This window comes from Juglans microcarpa x Juglans regia, chromosome 2S, assembly GCF_004785595.1.
Source record: "Juglans microcarpa x Juglans regia isolate MS1-56 chromosome 2S, Jm3101_v1.0, whole genome shotgun sequence".
NCBI classification, from domain to species: domain Eukaryota; kingdom Viridiplantae; phylum Streptophyta; class Magnoliopsida; order Fagales; family Juglandaceae; genus Juglans; species Juglans microcarpa x Juglans regia.
The window spans coordinates 3,699,565-3,720,962 of NC_054597.1; the positions used below are offsets into that span (position 1 = coordinate 3,699,565).

Genomic DNA, 21,398 nt, shown 5'->3' on the forward strand with positions numbered 1-21,398 from the left:
GCCCCAACATTTCGCGAGGCAGCAACAATGCATGGTTCAATATAGAGAGATAGTAGCTTAAAAGATTGTTTACATGAAGCATCTCTATATCAAATGTTGTCCAATTTGGGATAGTTATTTGCAACAATATTGATTTATTGTAATCTAACCAATCCGAGGAAGCTTTGGGAACGTTTTGAGCAAGATATGTTAGTTGATTCTAAATCAATATAAGATTTTATATCAAATGTAAGAACCCAAATATTGAGCTCAATCTCTTTTACAATTGAATCAATGGGAAAAGATATTAATTCCTATCATCTTCTTGATAACGACATCTGCTTTGATAAAAAAGAATTTCAATCTAGAGAAATCAATGATGAATTGGTTGTTAAAATTTCAGAAGAAGATATTGCCGCATCAGAATCTCTTAATAGTGAACAACAACATGTCTATAATGCAATGCTAGAAAAAGTATTTGCAAATCAAAATGCTGCATTCTTTGTAAATGGCCCAAGTGGGACAGGGAAAACATTCATGTACAAGGCACTTCTCGCAACAGTACGATCAAGAAAATTAGTAGCACTTGCAACTGTTTCATCAGGTGTTGTTGCATCTATTCTTTCGGGAGGTCGAACAGCACACTCACGTTTTAAGCTTCCACTTGATACTAACGAAAGAAACACGTGTTGTGTCAGCAAACACAGTACCCTGGCAAACTTATTTTATGCAGCAAAATTAATAATATGGGATGACACTCCAATGACAAGAAAACAACACATAGAAGCATTAGATAAAATGACACGAGACATCAATGATTCAGATGTAACATTCGGTGGAAATGTTGTTTTCGGCAGAGAGTTTTTACCGGTTTTACCCTTGGTTATTAAAGGAACACGACAAGAACATGTTAATTCCAGTTTGGTTTATTCCTATTTATGGCCTACATTAATCAAGTTTCGATTAATTGAAAATATGCGAGTAAGATTGGATCCCATTTTTTCAGATTATGTGTTAGAAATAGGTAACGGAATGCCACCAAACACAGTTGATGAAACCATAAAAATTCTGAATGGGATGCTTGTTCCCTATGATGGTGGCAGCACTCCTTTAGATCATTTAATAGAAGATGTTTTTCACAATATTCAATAAATATTTCAACTATGATGAATCAGGTCATATTAACACCAAAGAACGATTATGTTGTTGAAATAAATGCATTGTTAATTCATAGGTTCCCAGGTGAAGTTCAGCGATATTACAATTTTGATGAGACAATAGATGCATCTGAACAATCAGTTATAGAAGCTTTCTTAAATACTCTAACCCCAAATGGACTTCTGCCTCATGAATTATTACTCAAGAAAAGTTGTCTCATCATGCTGCTTAGAAACATTAATCCTTCAAAAGGGCTATGCAATGGAACCCGTTTAATTTGTCGAGCTTTTGATCGAAATATCATAAATGTAGAAATTACAGTTGGACACCATATTGAAAAAAGAATGTTCATTCTAAAGATACCATTCTTACCAAATGTTGATGAAAATAGTGATTTTCCATTCAAACGAACACAGTTCTAAGATTAAGTTTCACAATGACTATAAATAAGTTACAAGGGTAGACTTTGGATTATGTTGGGATTTATTCACCTCAACCAGTTTTTTCACATGGTCAATTATATGTGACTTTACCAAAGGCGAAGACAGCATCTACAGTGAGGATTCTAATACGACCAGTGTCCATTGAACGACGTGAAAAGAACTGCACAAAAAATATTGTGCTTACAGAATTACTAACATTATCATGTTTGAATTAATGTTATACAGGTAACTAGATTTAATTGCATAGTTTCAATTTATTGTCTATTATAATATTAATCTCTATATGACTAATATTTAGTCATTTAATTAAATGTCTTCATCAATATTTTTAGTAGTTCATGAATTTAAATTAAGATATGTTATACTTATGCATATGATATTTTTGTATCTGAAAATGGGAAAAAATACGGATGGTGTATACATCAATAAAGGATATCACTCCAAATGCAAATAACTGAAAAATTAAGATGATCGTTGCAGAGAAGTCACCTAAGCGAACAAGCCAACACACAACAAGGAAGTACCAAAATCTAACATTAATTGATCAAGAGGTATAATATTTCTTAGCATATATTATGTTTCCAATTTTTTATATTCTTTGAAATTGAAGGTTTTTAAATTCTATCATATTATATAAAAATATTAATGATGTTGCATTTATTTATTTATCTTTTACAACATATTTTGTTTAAAAAAATAAAAAATACCAAAATTATTTAAAAAAATATTATAATAAAATAATCCTCATAATTTTATATAATACACTATTAATCACAATTATTTTTGTTATTGGTCCAGGGAAATCGAGTGCAGGCAACAAAGTTTGGAATTCATATAGACCCCTGGGACAACGGTTTAAATATTTATAGTCGTATTATATCAGCAATGCACATGTCAAACTAGCATATCCAAAGTACAAAATTGGAGAATAGCAATATCAATGGACTCTGAACTTAAGAACAATAATAAGAGATATTCCACAAAATGAAGAGCAAATAGAGATAATAAAATATGAGATCGAGATAATAAAATATGAGATCGTCTCATTCATGGACTTAAAGGCTTATAAAGGGTCGATTAGAGAAATAGGTAATTTAATTTTAATTTTATTATAAATTAATTATCAATAAATTAACATTTCATATTTGAATATTTAGATATTTTAGCTGTTGCAATCAAAACTAAGTCAACTAAAGAGGTAACGACAGCCTTTGGACCAACAACAATCCAAGAGATATATGTTACTGATGAAAGGTAAAAAAATTCTTATAACTTCTAAATTCTTTTAAAATTGAGTTCCAATATTAATTTAGGAAAATTCTATTAATTCTTTTAATTATTTCAATTTTATAGTTTGAACCCCATATGTTTGACTATGTGGGGTTGATTTGTCCAAGATGAATGTCAGAAAATATCAGAAATTATTGAAGATAAACCAATAATACTTGGAACAAAAATATCTGTTGGATCAAATAACGGTATTTATAATAATTAAGCAACTTAGATCTTTTTCCATATTGTATATACTTACATTAATATTGATTTCAATTTCAACAAAGGATTGTCTCTGTCATCACGTCCGTTAAGTAACTTTAGAATCAACCATCTTCTTCCTGAGACAGCTACAATGAAGCAATGGTAATTCTCGCAAATTAACAATTACATATTAATGCACTTATATTAGGGTTAATTATTTGATTTTTGTAATTTACCTATATATTTCATTTCCATATATTATTCTTCATTTCTGAATTTTAAAGGCGGATAATAATGATTTAATAATTAAAAGTATCATTGCAAGATACTTGACATACCCATCTGCCCCTCTATCATCTATTGGTATTCGAGAATTTGTGAAGAATTGCGATATTGCAAAGTTGATAAAGAGTTTGCAACCCATGGCGGTAAATATTATTTTATTAGTAATAAATTAAAATATTTACACAAGTATTTCTTCTAAAAATTGATTATGATTTAATGTAGAAAGTAAAATTCTGGATAGAGGCAAAGATAAATATGATTGACTTGGCCCAAGTATTTTATTACATGTCATGTGTTGGCTGTAATAAAGGAATTGGATATAAATACAATGAAAGTTTTGTTTGTATATATTGCAAAAGCCAAGGGGTCTGCAAACCACAGTATGTATCTTATAATTTTAATTTATAATTGATATCTAATTTAATTTATAATTTAACAATATTCAAATTGAAAATAATATATTCAATGCATTTAAAGTGCTAAGGCACATGTTGAACTGGACAATAATACTAGAAAGCTAGTTGCTACTATGTTTGGTGAAGTAGCAGAAGAGGCATTTGGTTGTTCAGTAGTTGAGTTGATGGAATATGCTGGAGAAGTATCTTTTAAAATTTTTATTCAAAAATTGAGTTTGGTTATAATGAGTTAATTAAAAAAGAAATTGGATTTTTATTAATTATGAAAATCTATTCAAAATTTATTTTGTATGAACATCGACCATATATTAAAAGCGTTGTGGAGAAATTATAAAAAAAAAATTAGAAAATTCAAGTTTATGTAGATTCAGAGAAACAGAAGGGGAAAAAACATAAACATTTTAATGTCCGCTCTATTAAGGCAATGCAAGATAAGGAAGATGTTCGATCATCATCCTACAATCAAAATTATCTCCAACAACTTCATTAAACTATGGGCGGTGTTTATTTATAGGACCATGTTATAGTTTCTATTAATACTCTTCTTTTATAATATATTATAGCGTGTAATTATTTATAAATTACATAAACATTACATCGTTACTTAATTAACCAAAAACATTACGTCCTTATTAATAAAAAATTAGTTCATAACAAAAGAAAAATTAAATATAAACTAGGCGAACGTGCATTGCACGTTGCTTTCACCTAATATATAAAAGTATAGGTATATATAAGTATAATATTTATGTTAAGAATATATATAAGTTAATAAGTATAATATAAGTTAAGAATATATATAGTAGAAGCTAAGGATATAGTACTGTACAAGACTATATAATTATATAGTAGACCCATATAAGTATTATAAGTATATTATATAAGAGTATATTATATAAGTATATTATATATAAGTATACTATATAGTATTAGCATAAGTATATACTATATTATATATCTTCTTATTAGTATAAGTATATATATTCTTATAGTTATAAGTATGTATTATATATAAGTATATTATATATTATAGTTGTATATCTAACTATATAATTATATACTACTATATATAATATATACTTATAGTTATAGTTATATATATTTGTATATACTACTATATATAATATATACTTATAGTTATATATATTTGTTAACTTATATTATAGTTGTATATATAAGTATAATATATTGTAGAATATTATAAGTATATATAAGTAGTATATAAGTATTAGTATAAATAAATAATTAAGTATAAGTATTATATAAGTAGTATAAGTATATATACTATATTATATAACAAATATAATAATAACTAACGCAATATTTTTTTCCCTTTGGAACGGTATTCGTAAGACGTTCGAACGGGTAAAATATGAAACCATTTGAACGTCATAGCTAGCCGTTTGAAATGTACAAAGTAAATATTGGCGACATTAGAATGCAAAAATCGATTCCATTCCGCCGCTCCAGTGCCAGCAGCTGTTAAACACCGCCGTCAAAGCCATCATCCACCACTACTCTCCAACCTGCAATAGATATATTCTCTTCCCAACATTTTTACCGATTAATTTATCCTAAAACTTGTTTTAAATGGTTTGAAAATGGGGTTTAAAAAAAAAAAAATCCATTTCAATCCCATAGTTGGCTGGAAATGGAGGACGGGATGGCTCTATGGTCATCCCCATCCCAACCTCTCATTATTGTTATGGGAGGAAAAATGAAGGTTTTAAATCGATTATTTATGATTTTGGCAACGAGTTCGATCTAAAAATATATGTTCGAACGTGTATTAGACGCTCGAACGGTAATGAATGGTGATCGTTCGAACAACAATTATAAGGTTCGAACGGAAATTTATTTTTGTTCGAACAGATATTTATTACCTGTCGAACGCACTGTAATACCATTGGAACGTGTTGTTAGTCATTCAAACGGTACATTTCTTATTTTAATTTTTTGTTAGATATAATTACCTTGATCTAATTATAATTATGACATTTTGTAATCATTGTCCTTAATTTTATAAATTAAATTTAGTGTTATTCCAATGGCTTCTCGAGGAAAGAAGAGGGTCGCATCAGGGCAATCATCTAGCTAAGAAGTCTGAGAGAGGACTACATTGTTGGAGCGCCAGGTGAAGATAGATAATTTTAAGGACCTTCTGTGGGAGAGACATTCTCTCGCATCTAACTTTCTCAATCGTGGTTGGACACCGATCATCGATCAGAAGGGCAAAGGGACGGACAAGATAGTTTCCTACATCAATCTTGTATCTAAGTTGTATAGAGAACTTGGTCGTGCCAGCCAGGAGGATGACGCATACACCTTCTTCATTCAAGGCATCTCAGTACAATATTCAGTTGATGCAGTTGCTGATTTTCTTGGTATTACTTGACTGACCACTGCATATCCTAACATGGTGCCTAGAGAGTTTACATCTGCAAACAATGGGGAGACTGCAGAGGAAGAGGATATTGTGATGCTTGATGAGATCGATGGTCTCACTGATCATGAGGTTCGTCAGTTGGTTATGGGTCCAGATACTCCTTCCTATGATGGGAGCAAGAACATCAAACATGTGGACTTATATAGTTTTTTCAATATCATGAACATTATAATAGCCAACAACATCGATCCGCGACTGCACAAGGCTGAGGTGAGCATGGACCGGGCACGATTTATGTTACGGGTCACTCGTGGGGTGCTTATCGACCTAGCGAGATATATATTCGCTAGGATTTGATCAGAGGCCACCTATATTACAACAGGTAGAATTTTATTTTATTCAGTGTATTTAGTTACTCCTTTTGATATATATAATACTTATACTTGTCAAAAAAAATTTATGACAAATATATTGCCGTTTGGAGTCCTGCTCACATGATTTCTTTTAACGAAAGGAGTCAGGCCAAATGCGTTTGAGCATGTTTGAGAGCCGAATTGACAGATCAACTCGACGACCTTGTCTCGTAGCACCGGACACTCCAGATTTAGTATTCGTGCACCCACTACAGAGGCAGTCGACACTCAGGGAGGTGCACAGGGCATATTTGGCAAAGTTTTAAATTTCGTACCGTATCGGCCGGTACGGCCGAAATTTTTCGTTTCGGCTGTCCGGCCGATACAGGTACTATACCTATTCCGTACCGGCCAAAATACCGGCCGGTACCGGTCATACCGGCCTCAATTTCGGCCTGTACCGGCTTATATTTCGGCCGGTACCGGCCGATATTTCGGCCTGTGTTTTTTTTTTTTTTTTTCATTGTTTCGTTTTTTCAAACTACAAACTTATTTTTTAACCCTCAATTCAGACTAGACTATTTATAATTTATATATATATGTATTTGTATATAATTTATTTATATATAGACTATTATTTTAGAATATAATTTTTATATATATTTATATATATAATTTATTTATAGATCGACTATCCCGAAACGTTATCCCGAAACGCTATCTCGAAACGGTACCGGTACCGAAATATTTCGTTCCAGTGCCTTGACCGGTACGCTATCCGGTACGGTATTCAAAACATTGATATCTGGTGAGGTATCTACACAGGGTGCATCTTGCAGTGCTACTCGTGAGGAGATTGCAGATATCGTATGTGCAAAGATGCGTGCACAGACATCAGAGATCATTGATGCAGCCAGAGTCGCCCTCGCAGAGACTGAGTCAAAGCTCATGTCTCGAGTGACTGATATTGAGACACACCTTACTGGAATTTGAGGCGATGCTACACGATCTGGCCTAGTAGTGTATATATTATATTTGCATTAAATGTGTTTTTTTGTGTTGACAATCATGACTATTTGTATTTTGTATATTAATTTAAATATTCAAATAGTCATATATTATATTCCCGCCATACATTATATTTTTGGGATGCAATTAATGTATGGTTTTTATTTTTAGTATTTGTTAGCTTGTTTATTGTTAATTATGTTTTTTTTTTTCATTTTACTTACAGTTTACGATAATATAAAAAATGACACTATAAGTAATATTTATTTAACATAAAATAAATCACAAAAAAAAATTTTACATTAATTACATAAAATTAATTTATAAATTCGTAAATATTTTATGTTTCGTTCGAAAAAGTTTTAAAAAAAATTCCGCCAATTTTAATAAATGATCCGTTCGAATGCATAAATGTTGTGTTCGAACGCAATATGTGTAGTTTGAACAATCTTGCAACCTTCCCACCAAATTTTCCCACCAATCTTTCCCGTTTGAACAAACAAATTGAGGTTCAAATGAATTTTTACTTTCTCCAGCAAAATAAATTACTTCCTTGCCAAAATTACTATTTGAACAAATTATAAACCATTCGAACAAATATTAATTTTATGTTCAAACGGAATTGTTGCCATTCGAACGGATTTTGACTTTTTAAGACGATTTAATTCATCACAGAAGATCTAATTTGAATTGATATTTAGCCGTTTTAATATTTTTATAAAGTCATTTATTTTTCGAGACGAAATTACTTTTGTTGCAGTTGCCGGATCATTACAATTTTGTCCCTAAAATTACTAAAATTTGTTGCGGTGTTAGCTAGCACGACTCTAGTACGCTATCACAATTACACTGGGGCCATTACAAGTACTCTATCAAGTGCATGGCCGTACGTACATGGGTAGGAAATTAACATTTATGCCTTTGGATTTCCAACCAATACTGGTGAAGACGGTACGTACGTACGTAGCAATTATTTGAATTCATAGAAGTTGGTGAATTTGTAGTTTTCTTCGCGGTAAAAGATTAAGACGTCGTTTATATTCGTAATTCATTTCAATTCATTTTAATTTATTTTATTATTATTTATTATTATTTAATAATTTTAACTTATAAATTTTACTACTATTTATAATCCATCTCATACTATTCACAATCTATCTCAATTCATCTCAACTTATTTTCGAATCCAAACAACACTTTATATTGTTTAGAAAAGCTGATGATGAGAAAGAATAAACTGACTCGTATTAGAAAGTTGAAACTAGCTAGGCTTGAATTAATTAAGCAAATACGGTCGGCACTGTTTCACTCGAGGCAATGGCTGGCCATGCAGCGTTGAGTACTACATAATAGGCTAATAGCTAAATAATGTTATATATAGCGTGAGGAAGCATTAATATTTAATAAAGAAAGAGTGTTATTTAATATAGACAGTGTGTTATTTAATATAGAGTACGACCACCACACAGCCATCCATCCAGTCATATATCATTCATTATTCTCATGTGTTGAGAAAAACTCAATTCTCACGGACCAATAATGTTGAAAGAGAAATCAGCCCCAGTACTGCATGAAATCAGCCCCAGTGGCCCCAACTAAGTGTGCATCGGACAGTGAAGTTTGGTTCGCCCAATTAATACTCGGCTCTTGATCGTCAAACCCACTTATGATACATGTGGCTGCTCTTTGGACATCACCTTCGCAGTCATCTAACATGTTTTTCCACCAAAGATTCGGTTCTTCATCGAGCCCACTTATGGTGCATGTGGCTCTTTGAACATCACCTTCACAGTCATCTAACATGTTTTTCCACCAAAGATTTGGCTCTTCATCAAGCTCGTTACTTATTGTAGCATAGGTAATTTTTTCGTTGCCTTCGAAGTTATCTAACTGCGTTGTCCACCTTTTACATGTATTATTCACCGACGACATTGATATTGTTGGAGAAATGTTTCTAATGTCATCCTCTGGTTGAAAGACGGTTTCTTTGATTGTAGGCCGTTTCCCATTTAACACAGTTAAATTTTTGGACAAGACCCGGGGTTGAGGTTTTATCACGCTCACCTTCTTCACGTCAAGTACTGGCTTTTCTTCCTCGTATTTGTGCATGTATGTATTCCAATAGTTCTTCACATCATTAGATGTTCTTCCCGGAAGCCTTCCGGCAATCAACGACCATCTACACAAACAAATTAATTAAGACTTCAAATATAAACAAAATGTTCATATATATAGTACTAGTACTTATGCGATAATGACATGCATTAACTTCTTTTTCTTTTCTACAAAAGAAAGTTGTATAAAGAAATTCAAAAAAAAAAAAAAAAGGGTGAGAGAGTACTGTGAATTAGAGAAAAATTTATTAGCCTCCAAAAAAGAAATATTTAATTTGCTGACAATATGTTTGTACAGTACTGTAGGGTCGTATAATTTGTTTTCCAAGGCCTTGTATATATGGTACTGGTCATATTTATAACATTAATATAGCTTGCGTATGATTCTTACGGACAGGAATTAGAGCCAAAACATATACGTGAAAATATAAAATTTATGATTAAATGTATGTATTAAAACAAACTTATGCTGATAATTCATTAATCTTTTAGATTATGAAAATAATTAATCAATTATCAGTCATGAGTTTCTACTAAACTTAATTTGCAACGATTTATATATATATATATATATATGGACAACATGATCATCAAAGAATCAGTACTCATGCATATATAAATTCTAAATGGTCATGAATTGTCGATTGGACATTCTAGAATTTTAAGGAAAACTGTTGAGTTTCAAAAGTCAACAAATCAACTATCTTTTGCATTAAAATTAAGAAGTCACCAAGATTCACAGAGCTATATATATAGAAAAAAAAAAGGTTTCATGACTAAAAAGTAAAACCTTTAAAAAATCCATCATTAATGAGTGGTGAAAATAAGAGGGGAAAGAAACGCCACAACTTTAATATCTCTTTCAGGTTTTTAAATGAGCTGAGTAATACAAAAAGACTTTGATTAATTGTTTGTCTAGACCAGACCCAGCTAAATTTTTGACGAAAAAACTTTATCTTTCATATAGATATATTTATATGTATAATATATTACCAAGAAATATAAAAAATAAAATAAAATGTCTATGACATATAAATTTTACGTTAAAAAAATAGATAACTAAATATTTAATTACTAATAAAAAATTTATACTTTTTAAGAAAACAATAGATAAAAATGATTGGGGCAGGGGGAGCCACGTACCTAACTGTTATGCTTGTACAAGTCTTTTACAAAGAATAACTTATACACTGACTTGACATTAATAACAATGTCAGTCTTGGCTCAACAAAAAATTATATAAAAAATTCAATTCAAAATAAAATTGACTGACTATATATAAAATCACTTTTGCAGGATTCATGTACTATGGACAAATTAAATAATTCTCATAGAATAATATATGCAAGCATATATACCACAAAAGACTAGAGACAGATCGAATTAAATTTAACGATACAATCTATACCAAAGACCACATCAACAACCACAAACAACGAGAAAAAAGAAAGTAAATAAAGAACAAAGGTAGACGCGATCGACATAGGTGATTCTCATGAATAGAACTACATGGGATGTATCATATATAATCATCATAAGCTGATCAAGAAACGCCGGCGCCACGTCAGACAATGGAAAATATGAGAGAAGCTTGGAACCAACAACACCAAAATTAAGAAAGGAAAAGGCAAAGGTGATTTCAACTCGAGTCCTAGCTATTGCTTACATTTAAGCTGAAAAATCACTATAATATGTTGTACAGTTTCCACCCTATTTAAACGGCTTGGCATGCAACATGTTAAAGAAAGAACCACATATATATGCATAACACTCAACTCCGGGAATCGATTGTCAAGTCCATTAATATATTCTTGTTTTCAAATATTTATAATAAATAATATATTTATATACCAACACATAAATAACATAACAAAAACAAGGATATTGTCGTTGGTCTCTTTAAGATTTATTTGTAGTAAGATTCTGACAGAAATAAATAAAAAAATATATCAACATGTGGTTCTCCAAATTAAGTTATTCTCAATTTAGTTGAACTTTGAAACAAAGAAATGTAATTTGGTTTGATAAAAAAGGAAAAGAAAAGAGAAAAATTAAGAAATAGCCCCCTATTTTTTTTATTTTTTAAAAAATGCAACAATAGCCCAGCTTGAATTTTATAACAGATTATATTTGGATCAGTTTTCAATCTTTGAACTGTTGGAGTTCTATTTACGTACGTACAAGACACTTACCTGTTTCCTAAGAGCTTATGGAGTCTGATCATTAGATCCACTTCATCAGTTGAGAAGTTCCCTCTCTTGATATTGGGTCGTAGATAGTTCAACCACCTCTGTCTACAGCTTTTCCGGCATCTATTTAAACCTGCAAAATTAGTACGTAAATGCAAGAAACATTTTCTCGGATTACTGGTCAAGGATAAATAGAAGAAACAACTTTTCTTAGCCATCCAGATAAAAATGCAAACTAAATAGTTAGGCTCTCTCTCTCTCTCTCTCTCGTAAATCGTAACACCTGCTCTGAGAGGAACTTGGTGCCAGTTTCCTTGTCCATGCTCGCCAATGCACTGACTCAGACGGATATCTTCTTCTGCAGTCCATGCGCCTTTTCTCAAACCCAAATTAGCGACCATGATGTAGCAGCACTGCCTTCTACGTTGAATGTAACCGATCGGTCGTCCATTTTTATAGGGAGCAATTCTACTCAGCTTCCTCGTCTAATGTTATGTTAGACCGCACACTTTGTCGACGTGTATTTGTTTTTTTACTTCTGCTGCTATAAACTAGCGTCTTTATTATTCTGTCGATAATAAGTTAGGCTGTGCTGATCTCGATGCCTGAGGGCCCAACTTTTCCACTTTTTGAAATGGGCAGACCCATCCACTTGTTGCATGTCAGAGACTCTGGCATGTAATAAGACAAAATTTTTGGCAAGTGGGCAGATCAACTTTTTCACTTTGTGAAATGGGCAGACCCTTCCACTTTTTGCCAAGTGCGAAGTAAAAATTTTTACCTTATTTTATTATTATAATTTTTTAAAATTTTTATTAAAAATATAATAAATAATTTAATTTTTTTAAATTACAATTCAATTTTCTTAAATTTTAAAACAATAATAATATTATAAAATAATATTTTAAATTTCTATCTACAATTAAAAAGTCTCATTTCACTATTCAAACTTACTTGTCACCAATTATTATGGGTTTGTTGAGCGAAATATTATACTCATTATCAACACATTACACATAAATTTTTTATTTTTTTTTTATTAAATATGTGATTTATAAATGATGAGTAAATATTGAGACGAGAGATAATTTTTTCATTCCAAAAATCCTATATTTTGGAATGAAAATTTTCGTTACAAAAGATCCAACTTGTTCTAGTGAATGATCAACAGGCACATGTCGAGATAAAATTAGTCATATGTGAAATCTCATGCAGCGATTTCGAATATGATAACTCGTCTAGCACAACTTTCGCATTTTTAAATGATAATATACGAATTTGACTTATTCATTTTGTTATTTAATTATATATCTTTTCGTTCTACTCCATATTTTAATTTTGACGTAAAGAATATAAAGTAACAGAATCTTCAGAATGCTTTTCATGTCTCTGAGTATGTGTCAATATATATACTCGAAAGCTAGGAATAACCAAGTCATTGATGGTTTTCAGATTTGGTGGAAGTGAACAGTCTAAACCGTAGACTGTCATGGTTACTATACCCATGTAATTGAAAGTTGGAACTACTACTACTCTCAACACTTTTCACTGCCCGAACGTACTACACGCAGAGATCTTAACAAGTACTCCACAGAGATCTTACAAGTACTCCATCTTGATTTGGTAATATGCAAGCTCCACACATGCACGATCAGCCAGGGCACAGAGATCCATGGAGATCTTACAAGTACTCCATCTTGATTTGGTAATAAGCAAGCTCCACACATGCACGATCAGCCCGGCTTTAAATATTAGAAATAGAAGCCTACGTGTTTGTTCTCTATCCATCGAAACCACATGCGTTTACGTACGGAGGATATATTGTTGTCATTTTGTTAGATTTTTTTTTTTTTTCTTAGGACTGGTTGGCTTAATATTAACCAATAACAATCTGCCAATAGTTAAGTGACACATACTACTTCCACCACAATTACCTTAAACCCGCACCACATCAGAAACAAGTTTGCCCCTTCAGCCCCTAAGCCACACGCAGCCCCTCGATGCTCAGCCCCCTAGAACAACGTCGGCCCCCCTCGCGATCTCTGCCCCTTTCAGAACGTCGGCCCCCCTGGCAATCCCAACCCCTTATCGAAGCTCATCCCCCTCGCGTCGGCGTTGTGTCTCAGCCCTCTCGCACTGTTCTCAAAGCTCACCCCGCTTCGCATTGACGATAAAGCTCAGCCCCTCAGACGTAACCCTCGAACTAAATAAATAGCCTTTACAGGTGAAGAAAGTGACGGAATTGTTTCAAGCACCAAGTTTTTTGTACGAGTCATGATTGAACATATTTGGGGCACATGTTTTCATCTTTAAGTTCCAGCTCCTCACTCTTATTCAAATCATATCTACTTTTTCTTCTTATATCTGTTCTACAGTTATGTATATGCTGCATAATTATTTATTTTTCTTTTGCAACCATTTGGGTTTATGCAAATTTGGTGGCTATTTATGTGAGGTTTTCTATTTTCAAATCATATCTACTTTTTCTTCTTCTTTCTGTTCTACAATTATGTATATGCTGCATAATTATTTATTTTTCTTTTGCAACCATTGGGGTTTATGCAAATTTGGTGGCTATTTATGTGAGGTTTTCTATTTTCAAATCATATCTACTTTTTCTTCTTCTTTCTGTTCTACAATTATGTATATGCTGCATAATTATTTATTTTTCTTTTGCAACCATTGGGGTTTATGCAAATTTGGTGGCTATTTATGTGAGGTTTTCTATTTTCAATGGACTCTGTCTGTCGGGAGTTCGCCAGTAATCCGAAGTAATTCTCGCGATTTCTATTTTTGCTTGGAATGTAAATATGTTGGCGTCGAACTTAGATGGTTGGCGTCGGACTGAGATTGGGGCAGTGCAAAGAAAGGCAGCGAGGAAGAAAGAGGTAGAGAGGGGCGGTGCAAAGAGAAGGAAGAGAGGGGCAGCGAGGAAGAGGAAGACGGAAGAGATGCAGGCTCCGTTGTGTCGGCGTCAAACTGAGATTGGGACGGTGCAAACAGACGGAAGAGAGGGCTACGAAATCACAGGGTATTTCCACTTTTTTGAATATCTGTGTTGGAGCCTATTCAAATTACAATATATTTTCTTACGTGTCAACAGTTGAATAAACGGCCGCTTTTGTACGATTTACAGGCCGACTGCTTAGAAACGGTTCTCTACGTTGGATATTATTCAACACTGTTAAAGAATTATTCTAACACTTCATTTGAAATCTTAATTCATTTCAACTCATTATTATAATTTTTTTAAATTTTAATATAAAATATAATAAACAATTTAACTTTTTTAAATCCTAAAATAATAATAATATTAAAAAATAATATTCTAACAATATTTTATCATCTCAACTCAATATTCAAACACACTCTAAATCTTCTTTCTATAGAACTCAAATAACAAAGTAGGATAGTCAGAAAAATAATATTCTAACAATATTTTATCATCTCAACATCTAAATACACTCTAAGTCTTCTTTGTACAGAACTCAAATAACAAAGTAGGATAGTCAGGACCGGCTCAATAGCAAGGCCATTTAGGCCGTTGCTTAGAGCATTGGCAATAGTCTAGCTATTGTCAAGTCTAAAATTTAGCTAGAATCTTAATTTTTAGCTATAGTATCAATTTTTGACTAAATGAATCTACATTGGACTAGCTATCTTAAAGTTAAAATAATAATATAATTTTTTATTTTTATTTTTTTTTTACAAATACAATTCATATATTTCTTAGATCTTCATACTTTGTAGAAATAATATGTCTACGCTATCAATCAGTAGAAATAATATGCATGTCATGTATGTTTTACCATTCAAAGAGAGAGAAGTGATAAAATAATAAAATATTACTTTCCATTATGAATAGTAGCTAGTCATGTTTGGAGAGGACTTAAGATTTACTATTCATCAAATCTTAAGCTTTGGACCATTGGCTAGTCCAATGTGGAGATTTTTTCTCACATCTAGATAAAGTTTGGACTTACATTGGCATTTGGCTAGTCCATTGCCAATGCTCTAAGACCCTTATTATATGTAAGGCTTTCAAAAATAAAATTATGCTATTTTTTTTTAAATGTTTAAAAAAAATAAAAATAAAAATCATTTTATTAAATAAAATTTTAAATAATTTTAATTTTTTTTTTTTTATGTGTGCAATGTCTCATAATACTAAATCTAATATTTAATACAAAGAATTATTTATATTTTAAATAATTTTTTTAAAATCTTGTTAAGTTGAGGTATAATATTTACATTGAGGTCTCATTTTATGTTATTGTATTAAATATAAATTCAAAAAAAATTTAGTTAAAGATTTTAAATAAAATCTTTTTTTATTGAAAATTTTGAAAAGTATTCCATATAATAATTTATATTTTTATGAATGAGTCACTTAAAGTTCGCCTTAGGTCTCAATTTGTATTGAGCCGCCTTTCATGATAATGAATATACATTGACAGAACCAAACAAGATTCGAAAATAATACAAATCGCAAAACAGAATAAGAAATAACAAGTATAAAATCAAAGAAATAACAAGAATAAGAAAGGAAAGAATCAACACAACCGATTTACGTGATTCGACCCCAATGGTATATGTTCATGGCAGGAATGACCTCAGAGCTTTATTGATAATCAATATCATTTACAGAGAAGCCTCGTAATCACTTGTATTTACAAAGTCCTCACTTTCACTTCAGAAAATCGAACTAATTTTCTCCTCCAAGTGAAACCCTAACAAACCCTAGGTTCGCCCCTCTCTGCTCTCTCTCTCAAAGCCTTTCAAAACAACAGAATGTATAAAATGAATTAATTAGGGTTTACAAAACAGATAGATATGAATATATAGGATGAAACAGATGTCAACACGTGTAGAGGTTCGACGGCTTCAACACTTGATTCCTCAGATGCAATCATGAGCTTCTCACATGATCAAGCAGCTCAACCTTATTAACTTTAATGGTCCTGATTTTGCCACTTGTCCCTCATCCATTTATTCAATTAAGAAAAAAATATATTAGTAAAATAAAGGTAACAGATAAATATAATGACACATCTATTACAAACACATTACATATGTCACATGCAACATTACTTATGTTGATCACTACCATTAATTTTATTATCTACTAATTAATTCTCGATTACCCAAGACGCGAATAAGAGCATATATGAATGCCTATACATATAATCGCATCGGCCTTCCACGACCTAACGCCATTTTGTTAGGTTGGGTTTTATTGTTTACATGAGCGCCAGGAATAGGCCGGATGAATTTTTCTAATTTCTTTTTTCAGTGTTTCTGTTCGATCACCTGATCTCTGACCACTTAGCCAGTTTGAGTTTATCAGATTTTCAAGTAGATCACGAGTTTTTCTTTCTTTTTCATTTGGCATTTTTTCTGCCAAATGGTTCTGATTTGGATATTTAGAATATTTCTTATATATATAAATATTAGTAAAATAGTTGAGGTATTCGAATTTTGAAAAAGAAGAAATGAAAAGTTGCATAAAATAATTATAAAATTAAAACAAATTATTTGAATATTATTTTTATTTTAAAATTTGTAAAAGTAATATTATTTTTGTGTTTTCTGGTTTGTTTGTGAGTTTAGAAAAATTCTAATGATTAGATTAAAAATTTGAAGAAATTGAAAGTGTACTTTTATATTTGAGTAATGTTTGAGAATGAAATATATGAAAATATTTGATAACAGTTATGTTGCCAAACAGATCCTTAATTTTTGTAAATGATCAATTCCTCACTCTATTTAATTACTAACCAATTAGTCGGGCATGCAAAAGTAACATATAGAATAATGTTATATACAATCATGGAATGTATAAGCGTTACACAATTATTTTAAAGAGTTGAGTTTACTATTAAAAAATTAATTTTTTTTCATGTAAATAATGTATTTATTCACATTTCATGAAAAAATGATGCAATATTTACGTACTCTACAATTATAAACATCATTTATCTTTTTGTAACACTGTTTTGTCCTTCTTTTCATTTATTATTATTATTTATTAGTTAAGTTGTGAAGAGATTGTACAGAGACGTCGGTGGACTTTCATTATTCTTCGAGTGGTGTTAGGCCACATAAACTTCTTTTATCTTTTTTTTCTATCGAATAGCGCAAACTTTTTTTTTATTTCTTAAAAGGTTTTTAAATTTATTTAAACATTTTTAAAAATTAAAAAATTATAAATTAATAAAAAAATACTTTTTTAACTGTGAAATAAAAATAAAAAGAATTCGGTACAAAATGGAAATCCTCGGTGATCTATCATTTCTCTTGTTCTTTTGGTGAGTTGCCAGTTGCTGGCGGACGAGTAGATAACGGGGCGGCTGCCTGCATGCTTGGGCTAATGTCACGAAATAATTAATTAAGGTATAAATTTTATATAAATTACTTATAAAAAAATAAATTTTACTAATAAAAAATAATTTTTTTTATATGAAATTCACTTTCTTACAAAGATTTATATGAAAATTATCTATTTACTACTTATCCATATAATTTCTTGTTAATTAATTCCATGCAGCTCCTGAGAGTTACTTATGTGACACTTCAATTAAAAGAAAAAAAAACAATATATATATATATATAGGATTATGTATACAAAAAAGAAGGGATTAGGTTTAAAAAATGAAATACCCATTAGAGTAACTGAATGTAAAAGAAAAATAGAAAAATAAAGGACAATAGTATCGATAAATTAGTTCGGATCCATGCATGTAAAAGATCAGACAATGCATACATGGGAGGATTGGAATATAGAGTGATCATTTGCTGATTTTCTGTCATACAAACAGAATAAACTCATTTCAAAAATCTTTCTGCACATTCTTTTATTTTATTACGAGACTTGTGCCAAGTTTTCAAGCTCTAAAATTGGGATGGGCTTACTTTTTACATATTTCATACGCGTCACTTCTCATTCTATCATGAGATCTATACAAAATCATTCTTCTTCTCCGTCTTCTTCTTCTACAACCATTGCTAGATAAATGTTGGTAACGGATGAGTATCAACTCTTATATATTCTTGAGACATCGATATCAACCGTAAATATAGAACAATATTAATGTTATCAATCATAGAGAAAAAGAACAACTTATAGCAATAATTGTGTCCTAAATCTAGCACAAAAACTTATGCAGGCTAAGATGGATTAACATAGAGCAGATTTGTACTACAAACCCTGGGAACCAGAAACGTCTATCCACTGCAGCTGGAGTTCCACCTCCCCGCACTCCACGTTTTGCAGTCTAAGAATCATATTTTGAACAAGTTTGCCGCGGGTCCAGACAATATGGCTCTCTTCTGCAAGACAATTTTGCCTGTTTGGTTCTACTCTATAAATCATGGTTCCACTTGGGAGGCCTTTCAAGGGGAACTTCAAGGCTTCAAAAAATGGGCCAATCTCAAACTCAGCATCCCCCATTTTATCATCCAGAGAAAATGTGTCTTTGTCATACACAAACTGCAACCACAAGGAATTCACAAGTCTAAATATCAAACGGATGTTCGAGGTAGTCACTGATCATTTGTAGTAACAAAGTAGGTATCAGCTAATAATACCAATTGTGCCATGTCCAAATGTTCTTAATTATCAAAATCTCTTCATGCAGGGACATTAAAATTTAAGGATACTAATTGCCAGGCTGGTGACTTTTTCGGTTGAAATGTTATACTCAAATTAGGATGTTGTGCACTATAGACTTTTTGATCCCTGAGGATAACTAGGGAACATCCCTTCTAGCATTTCTTCCTGGATCCAAAGTACGGGTGCTTACGTGCTGACAAGATTTGAATATCATTACATAACGAAGCAATTGTAGATATGTTTTCTGTAGTGAAAAGTGTAACTTCATTTCCTTCAATGCTACATGCAATGGAGCTGAGCCTCCAATGTCACAACAACTATAACACTCACAAGTTTGATTGGTAGACTCGGATCTGCAACAGAAAGAGTTAAATCTTCATTCCACTCTGGATTGGTATTCTTCTTCACCACTCGAGTCTTCACTTTCTGCATCATAAAGCTATGATAATCAGTTGAAATAACTAGGGATGGGAATACAATTGGTCAATAGGCCCGCTCTTGAAACCCACCACATGAAGAACGAATGCCCAAGCCCATTTTCTAGAATATAACTATTACCATTGATTAGACAGCTACAAGCCACCCACATGGAAAGAATCCAAGGGCCATAAATTCATAATTCAGGAGAAATTCAATAAAAGGGACGATTCACATATACTATGGGATTTTCCTCCTTGCTCTCTCTATTTTATTTTTCTTTGTGAATTCTGGTGACCAGTTTTCTTCTTCCAGGAGGCACAATTCACTAGTCCAGCCATTCACTAGATAAGGGTCTCTAAGCTGTTTTCAGGCATCATCAATAGCATTGTAGTCTAAAAATACAAACGAAAATTTTGTGTAAGGTGTTTAATTATTGATTATTGATGAGGGGATAACCAAGTAAATAATTTGTTAATCAAGCTTTTAATTATTTGGGTTCCAGATTCTTTTTATAAGCTATTGTGTTCTAGATTTGACCATGTAAGGAAAGAGTCTTGTTCGCTAGCAGCCTAGGCACTACTTGGGAGAGACAACGAAACAAAGCCTGCATATAGATCTTCAAAAGGGAACAAATTGCCAATGTTTTGGCTGATTTTTATAGGGAGCTTTGCTAGCCATGGACGAAAATGGTTCAAATAACAAAAATTGCAGCATTTTGAAATATTAGGAAACGAAGTATATCGTTTAGGAATCAAATTACTGATCTTAGAAACCAAAGCAAGTGAGCAAGATAAAGACAAAATCCTGTGTCATATTAGAAGAGAATTAGGGGAGGGATGATGGAGAATTTCTGCCAACGATGAATCAGATCAAATGGAACAACAAAAAGTAGAAAGGCATTTACAAGATCGAGAACAAAATTAACAATCTGAAAAACCCAAGAGCACAGTCAACAGGACGTGCAGGGCGGTTTGCTTTTCATCTCGAAAAGAAAAGAAAGGAAAATCTGTGATCCTACTGCTAAAATGCTTAAGAGTTTCAACACCAAATACCAAGCGAATAACGTATAAATTTCATAACCCTTTTCCAATCTTAAAAGGGCGACTGCAAAGTAAAACAAGAATCTCCAGACAAATCAAGTACCAAATAAGCAACGAATTCAAATTCTAGAACATACGATCACAAACACACGAACCCAAAACCAATAAATGCGTATGTATAAGCAAGAAAAGGACACCGAAACAGCTTTACCTGTCTTCCCATTTTGATAACAACATAAGGGTCACTGCTTCTCACATCCCTGACTGCAAGGTTCACCCCTCTCTGAATATGAACTCTCAGCAGTCCCGTCTTGTTCTCCATTTCAAAGAGAGAGAAAAAACCAGAAAATTTGCACAACTTAGCAGGTAAACAAGGATGGGAAAGATTCGTTTAGCTTATAGCTATGGATACGCTTTTTCTCTTCAGTCTGGTGAAGTATTTGACAGAGGTTTGATAATCATGAAAGCCCAGGCCCCAAACCCTCTCGTGTATATATATATATATGACACATATACAGG

General features: G+C 32.0%; 3 protein-coding genes across 3 annotated transcripts; 1 reads left to right on the forward strand and 2 right to left on the reverse strand.

Annotated features, from left to right (window-relative positions):
* The first annotated feature begins 273 nt into the window (after positions 1-273).
* Positions 274-1,131, forward strand: LOC121252142. The gene has a single exon (XM_041151624.1). It carries the CDS (start codon positions 274-276, stop codon positions 1,129-1,131), a length of 858 nt encoding a protein of 285 aa, XP_041007558.1.
* Positions 1,132-8,939: 7,808 nt separating this feature from the next.
* Positions 8,940-12,267, reverse strand: LOC121252278 (transcription factor MYB90-like). Its single transcript, XM_041151844.1, has 3 exons — positions 12,091-12,267; positions 11,811-11,940; positions 8,940-9,683 (listed from the first exon to the last, which is right to left on the reverse strand). The coding sequence occupies exons 1-3, from the start codon at positions 12,206-12,208 to the stop codon at positions 9,059-9,061; spliced, it is 873 nt and encodes a 290-aa protein (XP_041007778.1). The 5' UTR covers positions 12,209-12,267; the 3' UTR covers positions 8,940-9,058.
* A 6,569-nt stretch (positions 12,268-18,836) lies between these two features.
* LOC121252334 (protein C2-DOMAIN ABA-RELATED 1-like) lies at positions 18,837-21,360 on the reverse strand. Its single transcript, XM_041151941.1, has 3 exons — positions 21,091-21,360; positions 19,750-19,845; positions 18,837-19,296 (listed from the first exon to the last, which is right to left on the reverse strand). Exons 1-3 carry the CDS (start codon positions 21,199-21,201, stop codon positions 19,006-19,008), a joined length of 498 nt encoding a protein of 165 aa, XP_041007875.1. The 5' UTR covers positions 21,202-21,360; the 3' UTR covers positions 18,837-19,005.
* Between the last annotated feature and the right edge of the window lie 38 nt (positions 21,361-21,398).